General features: G+C 33.2%; 1 protein-coding gene across 12 annotated transcripts in view; it reads right to left on the bottom strand.

The window, feature by feature from the left end:
- Mef2a (myocyte enhancer factor 2A) overlaps positions 1-17,739 on the bottom strand; it is a 146,411-nt gene that overhangs the window by 32,875 nt on the left and 95,797 nt on the right. For 9 of the 12 annotated variants that reach the window (XM_076851411.2, XM_076851416.2, XM_076851409.2 and 6 more), the window contains 3 exons: positions 3,733-3,870; positions 1,388-1,607; positions 480-539 (listed from right to left, as the gene is read on the bottom strand). In XM_076851411.2, the coding sequence (XP_076707526.2) occupies positions 480-539; positions 1,388-1,607; positions 3,733-3,870 (418 nt within the window). Of the gene's footprint in view, positions 1-479; positions 540-1,387; positions 1,608-3,732; positions 3,871-3,935; positions 4,068-17,739 lie in introns of all 12 variants that reach the window. The other 3 variants (XM_076851417.2, XM_076851419.2, XM_076851420.2) reach the window with 2 other exon arrangements.

Raw genomic sequence — 17,739 nt, 5'->3', positions numbered from 1 at the left:
AAAAATGTAAATCAAAACTACACTGAGATTCCATCTCACTTCAGTCAGAATGGCAATTATCAAGAATACAAGTAACAATAAATGTTGGTGAGGATGTGGGGGAAAAGGTAGACTCATACAGTGCTGGTGGGATTGCAAATTGGTACAACCACTCTGGAAAGCAGTATGGAGATTTCCTAGAAAACTCAATTATCCCATTCCTTGGTTTATACCCAAAGGACTCAAAATCATCATAGTACAGTAAGGCCATCTAGTCTTTAGTAAAAACCCAATATCTGCTATGGAGGAAGCACTCAATAAATATTTACTGAATAAAGAGTAACTGAATTTAAGATCAATAAAAGGAATATTCCAAGAAAATGTTAAGTATTAGTTAAATTATCCCTCAGAAGGTAGAGGGGCCTAGTTTCAGGGACAATATTCCTTATATTTCAAACGAGACAGATGCCTACAAAATTAAACAGTAGGAATTCACTCACCCACTGGGCTGCTTCCAGCTCCATTTGGCACTGTGAGGTCTGTAGTGCTCAACATCCCACCTAACAACATTATGAAGAGGTGAGAAGGGCAGAGAATGAATATAAATGAACTCTCCTTATTTGAGTATGAACTGAACAGAGGTTAACCTTCACTCCACTCCTAAAAAACATCAAAATAAAAACTAGCCCAGTCTGAAGTTCACATTAATGTGTGATTTGATATATTCTGTACCACACACACATATATATATGCGTAAACTATACATGTAACATACATTACTATACATGGTGTGTGTGTGTGTGTGTGTGTGTGTGTGTACACCCACACACAGGAATTTACCTAGTAAGCTCTGGATGGGTTTTGCTTTTCTGTGTTATTAATACCAAATGATATATATAAATAAGAATGGAGATAGTACATACTGAATATCACCAAATCTAGGATTTAAGAGAAAGGAAATACTGAATCTCACAGGCTAATGCAGCAAATACACTGCAAATTTCTGCTTACTTAACCAAATCAGGCAGAAAGAAACGCCAAGAAAAAAAAAAAATCCACTAACTCTCATCAGATGAGTTTATTTCCACATTTCTAGCAGGATGGCTCACAAAAAATCAACTTTAAATCTCTATTCATGATATACTAATTAAATGTTCTGCCTGTTAAATATTCTCATGATAAGGAACCTACTGTGATACATGGTAGGTTCTCTATGTTGTTCTACTTTGCCTGCCAAAATAGTCTCATAGTAGATTAGTCCCACGGTAGCCATTCAGTTATGTAGCAGTGACTCCTGCTCATTCAGACAATAAAATTAAGACTAACAGAATAAGAAACTTACTATGTTAGCAACTAGTTTTTTTATCTTCTTTGTTAAAGAACTAGCAGTACAGATGTCACTACATACTTGCATTGCCAGTACTTGGTGGTCTCTGAGGAGCTCCTGGGGATACATTTCTATGTAATGTAGCTGGAGGTGGAGATAGCATGCTTGAATCTGCTAATGTTGAGCTGGCTGCCAAAGATGGCGACACAAGTGAACTTCCTGGATTAGAGTAGGATAAAGCATTAGGACTGGTCACAGGGACTGTGACAGACATTGAGAAGTTCTGAGGTGGCAAACCAGGCTGTAAAATAAAAAACAAGAAAGAGAAAACTGTTAGTTTTATTTTCACCTACATTAAGTAACTTACAAACTTTAATTTGACAGGGTAACTCAAATTATTACAAATGGAGAATGGGAACAGTCTTAATCAATTTGCAGATTTAAAGCTGTCTTCTTTAGAATTATATTTGAATGTGAATATGTTTGACATGAACATTTTCAATTTTATATTTAATGTATACTACAATGTATATATTCTATATTTCAAATATTCACAGAGATGAAAATTAGAAGTCAAAACCTGATATTAAAGTATTACTGCTGAATTTAGACATTACAAAATTTATCACTGTCATTACCAAGTAAGCATTAATTATCACTTTGCTGCAAACCAGTTTAATATCATTACATTCCTATTGCAAGATCCCAAATATATCAAAAGGGAGCAAGAGTGTACACATAATTATTAACTTAATACAGTAACGGGACATTATAATGAGGCCCCAATCTGATTTGACTGATGGACATTCATAATGGGCAAAATTAAAGAAAAAACAAATAATTATAACACAATGAAATCTGAGTATAATGAAAATGAATAGAAACAACCTAAATAACAAAATTAATTACTGATAAGATATTAATAAGTTTTCTGGTATTTTCCTTAAATTGTATGAAGATTAAATTACAATATTAAAAATGCCATCTTCTATTCCACCAAATTATTTCATACCCCTTTAAAAGGATATTTTCTATTTTCCTCTTCCATTTCTTCCATAAACCATTTACAATATACTGTTGACCACAATAAATAAGACCTCTTTATAATTTAAAGTGTGTGTGTGGGGGGGCAGTTTCCTCTCCTTTCATTTTAAAACAGTGATTTGCATAATAAAGTAACATTGCTAATTCAAAGTTGGAAGACTACAAATAGCTTATGTACTCTATTCAATAATTTCAGGTGGGAAAATTATAATAATTCATCAACAAATATAAAACAACGAGAAATATTTTTCAAAAACAGAACAATTTTCAGTTTAATGCTAACTGCAAGAATATCATTATCCCTGTGAGATCAGAAGGGTTTTTCTTTGGTGTTGTTTTAAGACTAATGGCATACCTCCTCAAAGTTATTCTTCTTGAGCTTATTCTTATAGGACTACTTTGAAGAAAAATTATCTATAAGGTACACTTTAGGGCATTGTTTTAAGAGAATTAGCTCTGACAACGAAATAAATATCAGCATTGGAACCATCTGTCTTATGAAGGCTATACTTTCATATACAGAATTAGAAAATCAGATCCAGAATAACAATCTTAAGCAGCTCTCACTATGGAACTTTCAGTGAGAAGAACTCTGAAAATCTATTAAGTCCAGGAGTATGAGCTCAAAAAAGTACTGTTTCACTATGGTTAGTTATATGAGCACAGAAAAAAATTTAAAGTGACTATTTTACAACCAGTTTATGAACATTGCTTCCTTAACTTAAAATTAATCCAAGCCTTTCTTCCTTATTACCAGAATCAGTTATGACAGGAATTTGAAGGTATCAATGCCAAGTGCTTCTGAGACTTTTACAAAATGCCAGACAGTAAACTCAGCTCTACTAATGTTAAAGCAACTATATGAAATAATCCCTAAAAATTCAGAATATCTGGCATTCTCCAGATTTATTTAATTCCACATGTCTTATGTCTTATATATAAAACATATATATATATATATATATATATATATATATATATATATGTTTTAACTCATAGGAAAGAGAAGAAAGTCTTATTCATTTCCTTTATTAAAAAACATGGTAATTTAGAAGTGGAAGGGATCTTAAAATTATGAGCAAAGTCACTCACTGTATAGATTAAGAAAGTAGAATTCAGGATGTTTAGGTGCCCCATCTAAAGATATAAGGGTGTGTAAGTAGCAAAGCCTGAATTAGAATGTTCTCACTTCTACATTAAAGATGCTGAACATAAACTATTATAATATTTCAGCAATTTTAAATTTATATAGAGCAAAAAAGTTAATAAAATACCTTCTTTTCCCCTTCTATTTATTATCATAACTGATTGTAAAAATAACTAAGATGTCGGATCAATCTCTTCATGCATAAGATAAGCACAAACCATACTTTAGTACTCACTGCGATTTTATGATTCCGCATCATATTATCAAATTCCTCATTAATTTTTTTATATTTTTCTTCTGTATGTGGAGTTAGCACATATGAAGTATCAGGGTCTGGGCTGTCGCACCCTCTGTGTTCCTTCTTGTTCAGAGCCTAAATAATGAAGTTAACAAAAAGGATCAACAAATAAAAAGTAGAGGTAAAATGAAAGTACTTACAGGGCCTCGTTTGAAAATAAAATCACTATCTTCATTTAGTTTGCTGAATCTGTCCTCCGAGAGTGGACTGTGCTCAAAGTAATCGTCAGCATCAGGGCTCTCACAACCATTAAGGCCTTTTTTTCTTAAAGTCTGAAATACAATTGGAAAATTCACACACAAATAATGCTAACTTTCCATGAGTTTTTTTTTTTTTTTTGTATTATTAAGAGAGCACAGATTGAATGAACTGAATTATTTAAGAGCCACTGAAATGGTTTTCAAATGATCAAAGAAGTATTAATTCTTCAAGTAAGGTAAACCTAAGACCTACATAAAATTAATTCAATTGTACATTAAAATAAAAGGAATATTGACTTGTTTGGATTCTTCCTTTTAGAACTTCTTAAAAAATATAAATTTCACAATGTTCTAACGGTTAACAATTAGAATGTGATTTCAACCTGATTAACTTAAGTGCTAGAGCCAATTTATAAAGAAATAAATTAGAAATTTACCAAAATGATGCTTTGAGAAGTTATAGTGCACTGAGCATTTCAGCAACTTTATTTACTGACTTCCTTTCTGCCTATGAGAATTTATTTCAGTCACTAGAAATTAGTCCAGAATCTCAAAAATTTCATTTCTAATTTCTTCTTGAATGTTAACAGTTTCCCACAAAACTCTAAAATATAAAAGCTCAAATCTAATATTTATATGTGACTTATGATTCTTTTGTATGAAGATGTATATAATACTGACTACATATTTTTACAATTTGCATTCCAGGGGTATATGGAATGCACCCCTTTCCCTTTTATTAGCTCAATCTACAGAGCTGCTTCATAGATTGCTTTAATCCACTGAACTGACTTTCTTCAGAATTTTCTTGAGTGTTGTTAAAGCTTCCCCCTGGAGTACATTGACATTTTTTTACACTGGGTTGTAAAAATATAGCAGATGGTTAGTTTTCTATTTCTTTAACTTTAAAATCACCATAAAACAACTTGTCTAAAATTAAAAGAATTAAAAATCAAGGATTTGGAGCTGGGCACAGTGGTACACGCCTGTAATCCCAGAGGCTTGGGAGGCTGAGACAGGAGAATTGCGAGTTCAAAGGCAGCTTCAGCAACTGTGAGGCGCTAAGCAACTCAGTGAGACAATGTCTCTAAATAAAATTCAAAATAGGGTTGGGAATGTGGCTCAGTAGTTGAGTAACCCTGAGTTCAATCCCTCGTACCAATAAAATAAAACAAAAAATCAAGGATTTGAAGATTTATAAATGTAAATGTTCATTTACATTTGATTTTATTTTTTTTTAATCTATACATACTTAAAGAAAATCGTAAGCAACAATTACTATAGATATGTTAGCTTCTCAAATGTTCATTTACATTTATAATGTCAAATTAAAAAATACTCTTGGGTATTATTTTAAAGTAGAATTACTGGGTTCAACAACTTAAATAGTTTTGAGACTGTTGATTTTCCAACCAACTCCACAAAAGTATTAAGAAGTTAAAATTTTCTACTGAGGCCTACCTAATTAGAAAGTTTGATAAACTAGTTCTAGATGAGTTCGTCACAAATTATTTAAATTAGATTTAATATATATTTTAAATTCATAATACATATTAGTATCCTTTAAAACTTGACTTACAAACATTTTGTTTATTTTGCCCCTTTTTAATCTTAAGAAAGTAGAATGCAAACACAGTACATCAAGATTTAAGAACTTTTTCTTAGTTTTTCCAAAGCCAGATTCTTTGGTGAGGGTGGGGGGTTACCAGGGATTGAACTCAGGGGCACTCGACCACTGAGCCACATCCCTAGCCCTATTTTGTATTTTATTTAGAGACATAGTCTTTCTGAGTTGCTTAGCACCTCACTTTTGATGAGGCTGGCTCTGAACTCGCAATCCTCCTGCCTGAGTCTCCCAAGCCACTGGAATTATAGGCTTGTGCCACCATGCTCAGCAAAGCAAAATTATTTCAAAATTTGATTTTCTTGTTTTTTTTTAATTTATGTATGCTTGAAGAAAATCATAAGCAATCATAAGCAACATTACTATAGGTATGTTAGCTTCTCAACTTTCTTGGAATGTGCCACTCAATGCCTGAAGCTCTTACTGAAACACAATTACTAAACAAGAACATATAATGAACACTACATCTATTTCCCTAACATCTGTCCCATGACACCAAGCTCTATGAATCTAATTGCATGGACATTATGTTTACTTAGCCATAAAAGGTCTTGCTGTTCAGAACACTAAGGGATGGAGACCTTTACCCACCCCATCCATGGTAGCATGTTCTACTTGCCAAATTTCCCATCAGCACTGAAAATGTTAACACTTGGAATAATGAACAACACATTGAACTCTTATAACTGAGAAACAGACCAAATATAACAAGTACCTATACACAGATATTATAATGAAAAGAATGATTTATTCTAGTCTTTAATCACTGGATGCTTGTTTCTTCATTTTCACTTGATCATAAAAGACTAGTTAACTCAGTTTTGTCCCTCTTGGTATACTGAAATGTTATCACTGAACTCTCCACAAACAGCAATCACCTAGTATATATCTCTTTAAACATTTTTTTAATCTACAGAGGAAAAAAGAATACAGCCTTTGTTTAAAAAAAATGTGATTTTTTTTTTTTTTCTGCATGAGAAAGGCTAATTTAATTATGGGGAAAGAAAGTACTCCAGTATCACTGGCTCTGCAAGCCTTCACTTCAGATGAGTTCCTGTCACAGCCAGGAATTTAGGAGGCAGTATCAACTCTGTAGATAACAAGCTATTGTACCTCTGTTCAACAGCCAACTTGTGTCTCCTTATCACCAAACATGAAGAGTTGTTTTGAGGACCTAACTACCATAAAAAGACTTTTTCTGTCTTCTTTATCATTACCAAATAGCAAATAGCATAATAGTAAAAATTTCTCCTGTGTCACTGGTACTAACAAGTGGAATTCTGTAATCTATTAACAAGGTCAGGTGAGGCATACAAGAAACAGACCAGCTTCAGTTTTCTCATATACTTCAAGTTACCCACAATAAAAACATTTGCTCAATGAAAACTCAGTCTGAAAGGCTTTCACTATGGGGACTCTAGGGGAAAAAATCATTGAGAATACCAGCACTATGCACTGTCTTTGGCTGTTGCTGAAAATTATTGTCTTTCACCCTGAAGTAAATATAACCTCAAAGAACTATTTCTGGGGCTGGGGATGTGGCTCAAGCGGTAGCGCGCTCGCCTGGCATGCGTGTGGCCTGGGTTCGATCCTCAGCACCACATACAAACAAAGATGTTGTATCCGCCGATAACTAAAATAAAATAAACATTAAAAAAAAAGAACTATTTCTGTGTGTGTGTGTGTGTGTGTGTTTGTGTACGCGCGCTACATCCCCAGCCTAAGGAACTATTTCTTGTAAATGTCACTGACAGTATTTCAGCCACCAATGGCAACTTAAAGGGAAAAACTCAATTGTGCCAAAATAACTTTAAATTTCAGTGGTGTGTATTTAAGCCGACTTATCCTGGATTTCATTTACTAACTGTATTCTGAAATCTATATCACAAACTGCTAAAGTGAACATTTGATAAGCAATTGTAATTAATCAGTTCAAGCTGACTAGATACAATCTGTTTTAAATCCTTCATATGAGTGTTTCAAATACTTTTAAAGGTTCTAATTAGCAAGGTTAAATGGAATCTGAAAACTAATGCACCTATATTTTTCTTCAATCCTTTTCCACAGAAGACAAATCTTATTTTTGGAGGCTCAGTTAAGCACTTTAAAAAAAACTTTTTATAGCTGTCACCAATAAAGGTAAATTGAACTGGGATTTTAATAATGGTTTTTCTTTTTAGTGATTTGGGCCAATGCAGGTACTTTCTGCATGCTGTCATTTATGGTATAAAATGTAAGATTTAAATAAGTATATGTCCTTAGTTAACATTTACCTTTCAACATTAGTTATGTAAAGATAAAATGTAAAATATTTTTAAATGGACCAAAAAAGATTTTAAAAAATTATGATATCTTTAAAGAAAAACTATGTATTGTCTAGCACATAAACTTTATTTGTTTTTTTTAAATTAATTTTTATTGTTGGTTGTTCAAAACATTACATAGTTCTTGATATATCATATTTCACACTTTGTTTCAAGTGGGATATGAACTCCCATTTTTACCCCGTATACAGATTGCAGAATCACATCAGTTGCACATCCACTGATTTACATATTGCCATACTGGTGTCTGTTGTATTCTGCTGCCTTTCCTATCCTCTACTATTCCCCCTCCCCCCCTCCCCTCCCCTCTTCTCTCTCTACCCCCTCTACTGTAACTCATTTCTCCCCCTTATATTTTTCCCCTTTTCCCCTCACTTCCTCTTGTATGTAATTTTGTATACCCCTGAGGGTCTCCTTCCATTTACATGCAATTTCCCTTCTCTCTCCCTTTCCCTCCCACCTCTCATCCCTGTTTAATGTTAATCTTCTTCTCATGCTCTTCGTCCCTACTCTGTTCTTAGTTACTCTCCTTATATCAAAGAAGACATTTGGCATTTGTTTTTAAGGGATTGGCTAGCTTCACTTAGCATAATCTGCTCTAATGCCATCCATTTCCCTCCAAATTCTATGATTTTGTCATTTTTTAATGCAGAGTAATACTCCATTGTGTATAAATGCCACATTTTTTTATCCATTCGTCTATTGAAGGGCATCTAGGTTGGTTCCACAGTCTTGCTATTGTGAATTGTGCTGCTATGAACATGGATGTAGCAGTGTCCCTATAGTGTGCTCTTTTTAGGTCTTTAGGGAAGACCGAGTAGGGGAATAGCTGGATCAAATGGTGGTTCCATTCCAAGCTTTCCAAGAAATCTCCATACTACTTTCCAAATTGGCCGCACCAATTTGCAGTCCCACCAGCAATGTACAAGAGTACCCTTTTCCCCACATCCTCGCCAGCACTTGTTGTTATTTGACTTCCTAATGGCTGCCAATCTTACTGGAGTGAGATGGTATCTTAGGGTGGTTTTGATTTGCATTTCTCTGACTGCTAGAGATGGTGAGCATTTTTTCATGTACTTGTTGATTGATTGTATAGCACATAAACTTTAAAGTTATCTGACTCTATGGAGTTCTTACCTTTGTCATTAAACTATTTTACAACTCTATTCAGATAGAATGCAAATAATTTGTGTATAATGATATGCAAATGATTTTTGTACCATAGAAATTCAATGCATTTCTTTTCCCATTGTGGAAAAGCTAGTTTGTTTTTTTTTTTTTTTTTAATCTATGAAGCCAACTTATTTGGCTTTCTTGATGGGTTTGTATATTTGATCTTTGGATTTACCTATTAACCAGCTGTGACTTTTTTTTTTCGGATTCCTACAATAGTTAACGAATTAAAAATCTTTGTGGCCTATTGACTTTCAATCTGTCTGAGACAAGTATGAAACTACCCTTCACTCATCGCTGACAGCAGATTAAAAGAGTTCAACAGCCCTTGATATGACTCACAATTAGATTGAGCACTGGTTTTTAAAATAAAAAAGTAATGTGTTATTTAAAAAATAGCTTGAAAATATTTGATTAATGATCTGTATTATTATTATATCACAATAATATTAATACATTAACACAATGTTAAAATATTAAGGAAGTATGATTAGAGAAGGTTTCTGACTTTTCAGTATTTGTCTTTAAGAAATTAAAGAGTGATCCTTAATTCTTGTGATAATTTGCAATTAAATGTGTTTGGGATAACAGCATTAAGAGTGGAACTATCTGGGGCTGGGGTTGTGGGTCAGTGACAGAGTGCTTGCCTGGCATGGGTGAGTCACTGGGTTCGATCCTCAACACCACATAAAAATAAATTAATTAAACAAAGGTATCCATCTACAACTAAAAAGATAAAAATTAAAATAAAAAAGAGTGGGACTGTCCGAAACAGCAAAACTTACAATCTCCTGGGTTCCTTTCCATCTGAAGCCAACATGACCAAAAGTGAAATGAAGTTGGTGGGAGAAGAGAGGGTCAGGTTCTGCCTTAACCATATTCAGGGAAGTAGGAATCCTACACCACATCTTCAACTGTTCTGTGCTAGAAATGTCCAAATTAAACTTTAAAAAGAGGGTTTTTGTTTATTTGGTATCGAACAAACCAGTTTTACCAAATGAAGAAGGATAAAGCCTTCTCTCTGTTGATCAAATACCTCTAAAGTTGGGAGACTCTTTGAAACACTAGTAATTTAAAAAAAAATACATACTCATTTTTTTAAGAATACATACTAATCATACATACTTATTAGTTACAGAGTGATATTTAAACTCAAGAGCATATATATATATATATATATATATATATAGGCTCTTAAACTCAAGAGCCTATATATACAGGCTCTTTAAATATTCCATACAAATTTAAGGAAATTTAAGGAAAAACAGTAAAACCCTGAAATTTAGTGAGTATTCTGGCTAGACTCCCCCCACTCCCATTCAGATTATAGCTACCTTTGTTTCTTTGACTAGGCTATTTTACAACTTTTTAAATATAGGCATTAGTTAGCTTGCAAGAAAATGGATAGTTTGTGCAAATAATTTTTGTCCATAGACATTGTTTCCTGTGAAATACCATGGATTATCAATCACCCTGTGGAAACTGACCAAACTTATCTCCATAAATTCACTCCAATATTTTTAAATTATAAATTTGATTCATTTTACACAAAGACCATCAGTTATGCCTTTAAGAAAGTCACCTTGCAAACTAGTCTTGGTAGGAGAGACCACGGATATCATCAAAGATGGATTTACTGGTGTCAGGTCTTCAGTAATTCAAATATTCTTTCCTGTCTTTGAGTGCCATATGTCTCCTTTATCTTGAGCTACTTCAAATGAGTTTTTACCACTTATAATGAAAAAACCTTTTTTAAAATTTATTGTTTTTTAGTTATAAGTGGACACAATATCTTTATTTTATTTTTTTAATGTGGTGCTGAGGATCAAACCCAGTGCCTCACTCATGCTAGGCAAGCACTCCACCTCTGAGCCACAATCCCAGCCCCAAAGAAACTTAATGAAGAAAACTGTCAGTGACTCTTTAGGTCACAAATTAATAGTATCCTCATCCAAATTATGTATTGACCAAAAAAGTCTGACTTGTGCCTCCAAAACCTAGAATACACAAGGGTCCTAAACCTGAAAGTGACAATTATTTACCATTTTTGGCCAAAGACAATTGATACAAAGATACTTGCCAGATTAAAGGCATGTGTTCTTCTATTCTACTTACAAAGAATGAGTAACCTTACCTTCCAAATTCAAGGAAACATTGACAGAATTCTGGGTATACAGTATTGCTTGACAGACCCTATACATCTGCCTCTCATTTTTCAGTCTACATACTAAACCTCTTGGTGAAACTAAGATGGAAAGAATAAGAGAAGGGTAAAAACGAGAAAGGAAAGAGACTCAAGGACGCAAGAATAATACCGTTCAGAGTTTTTCTAAGTATACCCATGTTTTTCTTTTACATAATAACCTTAAACAAGCATATATAAAAACGGATTACTCATTGAGCAGAGGCAGTTCATTTTAAATGGGGTTCTTTTAGTTTAAAATCTCATGCTAAATATTCAGCAAATAGTTACATAGTTAAAATTTTAGACATGTTCACTTTCCACAGAAGTTATACCTATATTTTATATAAGTGCACATATGGCATATACACAAAAATACATGAGTTACAATAATCTCTGGTGTTTGTTTAGAGTTAAATCAGGACATTTTCCATTATAAGTATATATATTTTATATATGCACACATGCACATACACACAAATATATGTATTACTATAATGTCTAATGTTTGTTTACAGAGTTAAGGAAAACAGGTTATATTTCATTTTAAACATGTACAAACCACATTTAAATCATGTAGGGGCTTAGAGAAAAATGGATAAGTATCTCAAGGAATTGGCACTTCTGAAATTTTGAGTCTATATTAAATTTTTGATTCGAGAATCTATGCTACTTGCCAGAACCTCTGACAGGACTGAAGTTTTAACTGCCATGTACAAAGAATTACAAAATTCTCAACATGCACTAAATTTTATTTATTTATCATCTATCTATCTATTTGTTTATTTATTTATAGTGGTCTAAGGATTGAACTTAGGGCCTTGCACATGGTAGGAAAGCATTCTACCAATAAACTAACAACCCCAGCCTTAATACATTCTAAACTTTGTAAGATAACTGGCAAGTTCCATTCTAAACTTACGAAATCACAGCACTTACAGGTGAAACTATACAATTAAAAGTACTCAAAAAGTGTATATGCATGTTTTTTAAGTGCACAAGGAGCTAGTCCAATAAATCAATCCACAATTTTACCGTGTATCTTAAATCTTTTTTTTCTGAAGCCAGCTGAGCAGTAAATACCCACAAATACTGGCTGAATGGATACTTAATACCTCCAATATAATACAAGTGCACACAACATAAATACTTGTAAATAAAGGAATAACTTGTTTTAAGTTCCAAGGAATTCAAATTAGACTACTAGAAGTTTTTAAATGTGAAAAAGTTCTCTTTTGACCCGGTTTTAATAAGTATTTCCATTCTGAAGTAGATACTATTCTTTTTAGTCATTCTGAAAATACTCAAAACAATTATTTAAAAATTTGAAACATGCATAAAGAAAGGTACATGAAAATTAAAAAAAAATAATTATAAAGTGAACAAGTCATTTCAATTAAAATAGTCCCAAGCCAGAATGCTATATATGTCCTTTAATCAACCAACTTCTCCTCTCCCCATATAGGACAATACTATACTAACTCTGTGATGACAATTTCCTGGATTTTCCTTATAGGTTTAGCACATAGATACATATCCTATAATTACAATTTAGCTTTGCCTACTCTGACTATATGTAAACAGAACCACAGAGAATAATATATCGTATGTGATCTTTCATTACACATCATTCATGAGTGATTACAGTGAATTCTCAGGAATAGAACTGTAGTCCATAAAATACATGAATTCTGTAATAGACAACACCAAACTGTTACTAAAATAGTTCTACCAATGTGTACATTTCTATCTTTAATGAATACTGAATTTGCATTCCCCCAATTACTAGTGAAATTCAACACATTTCATATCTATGGCCATTTAGATTTTCTCTTTTGTGAAGCAGCTATTCAAGAACTTTGCCAAGTTTTCTACAAATTGCTTTTTTCTTATTGGTACATAGTTCTTTCAAATGCAGTCAGTATAGGTCCTAGGTTAATTTTATATATCATAAAAATCTTTTCCCATTTTATGGCATTTTAAAATTTTAATCTTTGTATGAAGTGAGGTTAATTTTATTTAATATAGTCAAACATATCATTGTTTTCTTTTCATTATCCTTACAATAGTGATTTTTAGGTCTTATATAAGAAATTTCCCCCACCCCAAAATTATGAAGGTATTCTCCTATATTATCCTCTAACCAGCTTTAAAGTTTTGTCTTTCATATTTAGGTCTGTAATCTTGCTGGAGATTATTTAGTGTAGGATTTGAGATATATTCAATCTCAGACTAATTTTAAGAGTTTGTTCTTTCCTCTTTGATCTGTGATAGCACGTCATTATATATTAATTATCTTTGTATGGATCCAGTTCTGTGCTATTATTCTACCAGTATGTTTGGTCATTGGTAATTGTGTTAATGCCACAGTATCTTAGTTACTATAGCTTTAAAATTACTCTAATATACTTATTGCAAATCTTCTCACCTTAATCTTTCTTCATGTCTCTTTTCCCTTTGAACTGCAGAATCAGTAAGGTTTTTATTTTTAATGCCTTAGAATTCTGAGTGGCAATTCACTCACTTATACAGATAACTTTATGTAGCATGGTTATATACAATATTAAGACTTCCAATTCATGAATATGGAATAATGCTACATTCCTGGCATAAAGCCAAATTAGTTATGATCTATTTTCTCTTCTGTATCATCTGGGATTAAATTTCTGTATTAGCATAGAGGCTTTAACACAAAAATCCACAAATCCCACTGGCTTTACTTAATGAAAGTTTATTTACTGTTTATACAAAGCCCAAGGAGGGCATTTCTTAGTCTCAGAGAAACTTATGTGAGACTCAGGGCCCAGAGTCTTGTTCTGTTTTAGGGGGTAAAGGCAGCTCGTAAAGATGGAACCCTGAGCCTCATAAATGCTAAGCATACTCTCTCCCAACCCTGTCCAGAGTCATTTATCTTGTGGCTCTGTATATAGGACCTTTGAGTCCCCTTCTGGATTACACCTGGTTGTCAAATAAAAGAGAGAGTGAAGATCATGTGGGAAATAGCTCATAGGTCAGGCCTAGAAGCAGCCTGCATCATATCCATCCATATCTATTTAGCTAGAACTCAGTCACATGTCCATTCTTAACTGTAAAGGAAGCTGATACAGAGTCTAGACAAGTGTCCAGGCAGTAGAGACAGTTTTCATTGTGAAAACGAAAATGTCTCCAATAAAAAAGATGCGAACACAAAAAAGTGAACTAATATTTTGCTTAGGGATTTTTCCATTTATGTTCAGTGAGACAGAACATAAATTCTAGTTTTCTTTAGCATTCTCTTAATTGGTTCTGCTACCAAAGTTAGGCTAATTTCAAAAAATGAAAAAAGGAGAGGTTCTTCTTTTGCTATTCTCTGGAAGAGTTGTGAAATACATGCATTACTTCCTCTTTAAAAATATACTACTAATTACTTCGAGGCCATCTGGATTTGGAGTTGTAAATCTGACAATAAGAATTATTCTCTCTGAAAATAAGATTATTTTTTTCTGATTATTTTGCTAAAATTATATATTCCTGGCAACCGGTCCACTGAACAAAAATTTTGAGGAATAGGAGAATAATGAAATTATATATGCCGGCTGGGGATATAGCTCAGTTGGTAGAATGCTTGCCTTGCATGCACAAGGCCCTGGGTTCAATCTTCTAGCACCGTAGGGAAAAAAAATTATATATGCTGAAAAAAGTATGTTAAAGCTGAGTATAATGGTGCACACTTCTAATTCCAGCTACTCAGAAGGCTATGGCAGGAGAATATCAAGTTCAAGGCCAGGATGGGTAATTTAGTGAAAACCTATCTCAAGGTAAGTTTTGTTTTGTTTTTTAAGGCTGGGGATATAGTGCTGAAGACTATTAGCCTAGCATGTGCAAGGCCCTAGATTTAATCCCTAGTATAATTTTTTTTTTTTAGGTTAAAATACCTATTGACTAGAAAATGGACACCTTTCTGATTCCGCAGTTCATCTCCTATCTTAATAGAAGAGAATATTAAAGTCAGGAGAGATTCAAGTACTCATGCCATATCCTACCTCATCATATAGCTATAAAGTAGCATAACTGGAATTATAATCTAAGTCTTCTTATGTTTAAACTAGTACTCTTTCCACTATGCTGTGTTAGTTTAGCCAATCAACAGATTGCTTCAAACAGTTAACAAACCAAAAGGAGAATAGATAAGAGCACTGTGATCTAGTACCACTTTAACCACTGAGAAGAGTTAACATTTATTATGTCTTTGGTCAAAAGCATGTCTTCGTATTTTTCTCCCAGTTTTTCCATGATCCTAACCACATCTTCTTCAGTGAGAAATATGTTGTTTAGGCTCTGGCTTCTGTGAATTCTAAGATCTTACTCAGTTCTATGATCCTAGGTTTGACTGTAAAGATCCTAAAGTATGGTAATACCTCCTCCACTGCTTGCCTCAGTTTCTAGAATTTTGGGGCCCTGGTTTTCCAAGAGGTGGATACTAAGCCACCAGGTAGTCTGGTCTCAACTAGTCACCAGGGAGAATGTTTTAGATGTCGCCACTTAAATAAATTCTTTGATAATGCTGATTTTCAGTGTCAATGCTGATTTTCCTGAAAAGTCAGAAAGTGTATCGTCCAAAGTCCTGGCTTTTGATTCTTCACTACCCCTTTTTTTTGTTTACTAGATACTTTAATTTGCCTTTTTCATCCAAAAAAATTCATTGAAAGCATCCTACTAGTTAGTTTCACATACTTACTTGCAGTAGTCCCTGCTTTCTTACCATGGCAGCTTGAGTTGGTCTTGGCCCTTTTCTAAAGCATAAGGTAGTTCAATTGCAAAGCTGATATACAAGTATTTCCCTTCATTCTTGAAGATATTTTCTCTGTATATAAAACTCAAGGTTGGGTTCCTACTCTATTACCCTAGCACATTTATCACTGGACTCCAGGTTTAATTTGCTGGTATTTAGAATCAGTACTGTTTTGAGGATAAATCTGTTTTACTTGTCTTTTGTTTTCTGCATTTTCACCATGTCTTTGTGTAGTTTGTTTCAATTTTTGTTTTAGATTTATTCTGCATGGAATTTATTGGGACAGTGACTCAGGTCTTTTTTTTTTTTTTTTTGAGAGACAGAGACAGAGAGAGAAATTAATCTTTTTTGTAGATGGACACAACACAATGCTTTTTATGTGGTTCTGAGAATCAAACACGGGTCCAACCGTGCTGGGTGAGCGCTCTACCGCTGAGCCATAATCCCAGCCAAACGCATGCCTATTTTATCAGTAAGAAAGTAAAACTAACTAGTGGGATGCTCTCAGTTTTTCAGCTATTTTATCCTGGCAAATTACTTAGGGCAGCTACAGCTTTAAAGAATTCTTGACTTTTGTGTTCTGTTCTCTTAGATTTTGGCCTAGCATAGTCCTTGAAGCTCTTTTGATATTATGAAATATTTTTTATAGTTCACCTACTGTTTTTAGTTGTCTTTTAACAAGTGAATTAATCTAGATAACCTGGCCCAAGAATACTGAACTTTTTTTTTTGTAAGTATTTTTAGAAAAATAATGAACTAAGCTTTTCTAATGATATCCAAATAAGCTATTTTTGTTGATGTTTTTGCTTTATTATTATTATTTTAAGTTAGATGTGGAAGATTTAGGCAGCTCATCAAGGTTAAACAAAAGAACTTACTATTCAATCCAGGAAATTCTATTCCTAGCTAAATACTTAGGAAAATGAAAACATATGCCCATACAAAAACGTGTTCACAGGTCTAGGGGTATAACTCAGTGGTAGAACACTTTCCTAGCATACTTAAGGCCCTGGGTTTGATCCCCAGCAACACCATCCTGCAAAAAGTTGTGCATAAACTTCAAAGTAGCAAATGGATCTCATCTGGCCAAAGAATGAAGTTCTAAGATATGCTACAATATGGATGAGCTTTAAAAATATCACCTTGAGTGAAAAAAGTCACAGAAGACCACATATTATCTGACTCTACTTATATGAAATGTCCAGGACAAGTTCATTGACATATAAAGTAGATTAGAGGGTTAATCTCAGTTATGTCCACATACTTCAATAAATAACTAAAATATGCACTCAATGTCATAATAGTGAAGGATATTTGGGTAATGATTTATATAGTACTTCATGCAAGTTACTGAAAGCTTTGAAAATATTTACTATGATCATGAATAATTATCATATGGAATTCATACCTATTGATTACTATATCCTAGTATGATAAGACTTCCAGTGAACAGAAACATAAAAAACAAAGCCCAATAAAACTTCTGAAAATAACTTTCTTTATAACCAAAAAAAACAAAATAAAAAAACAAATCTCAGAAAAATAACTTTCCTACTCTGTATAATTTTCTTTTAAATAAAATAGCAGTCTTTAATCCAGATGAATGTAAACTAGGACACATTATCTTATTAAAAAAAAAAAGAGAGAGAGAATAAAACTTCTGTGTACTT

Source organism: Callospermophilus lateralis, chromosome 3 (assembly GCF_048772815.1).
Source record: "Callospermophilus lateralis isolate mCalLat2 chromosome 3, mCalLat2.hap1, whole genome shotgun sequence".
In the NCBI taxonomy this organism is placed as follows: Eukaryota; Metazoa; Chordata; class Mammalia; order Rodentia; family Sciuridae; genus Callospermophilus; species Callospermophilus lateralis.
This window is presented reverse-complemented; position numbering and strand designations above follow the sequence as displayed.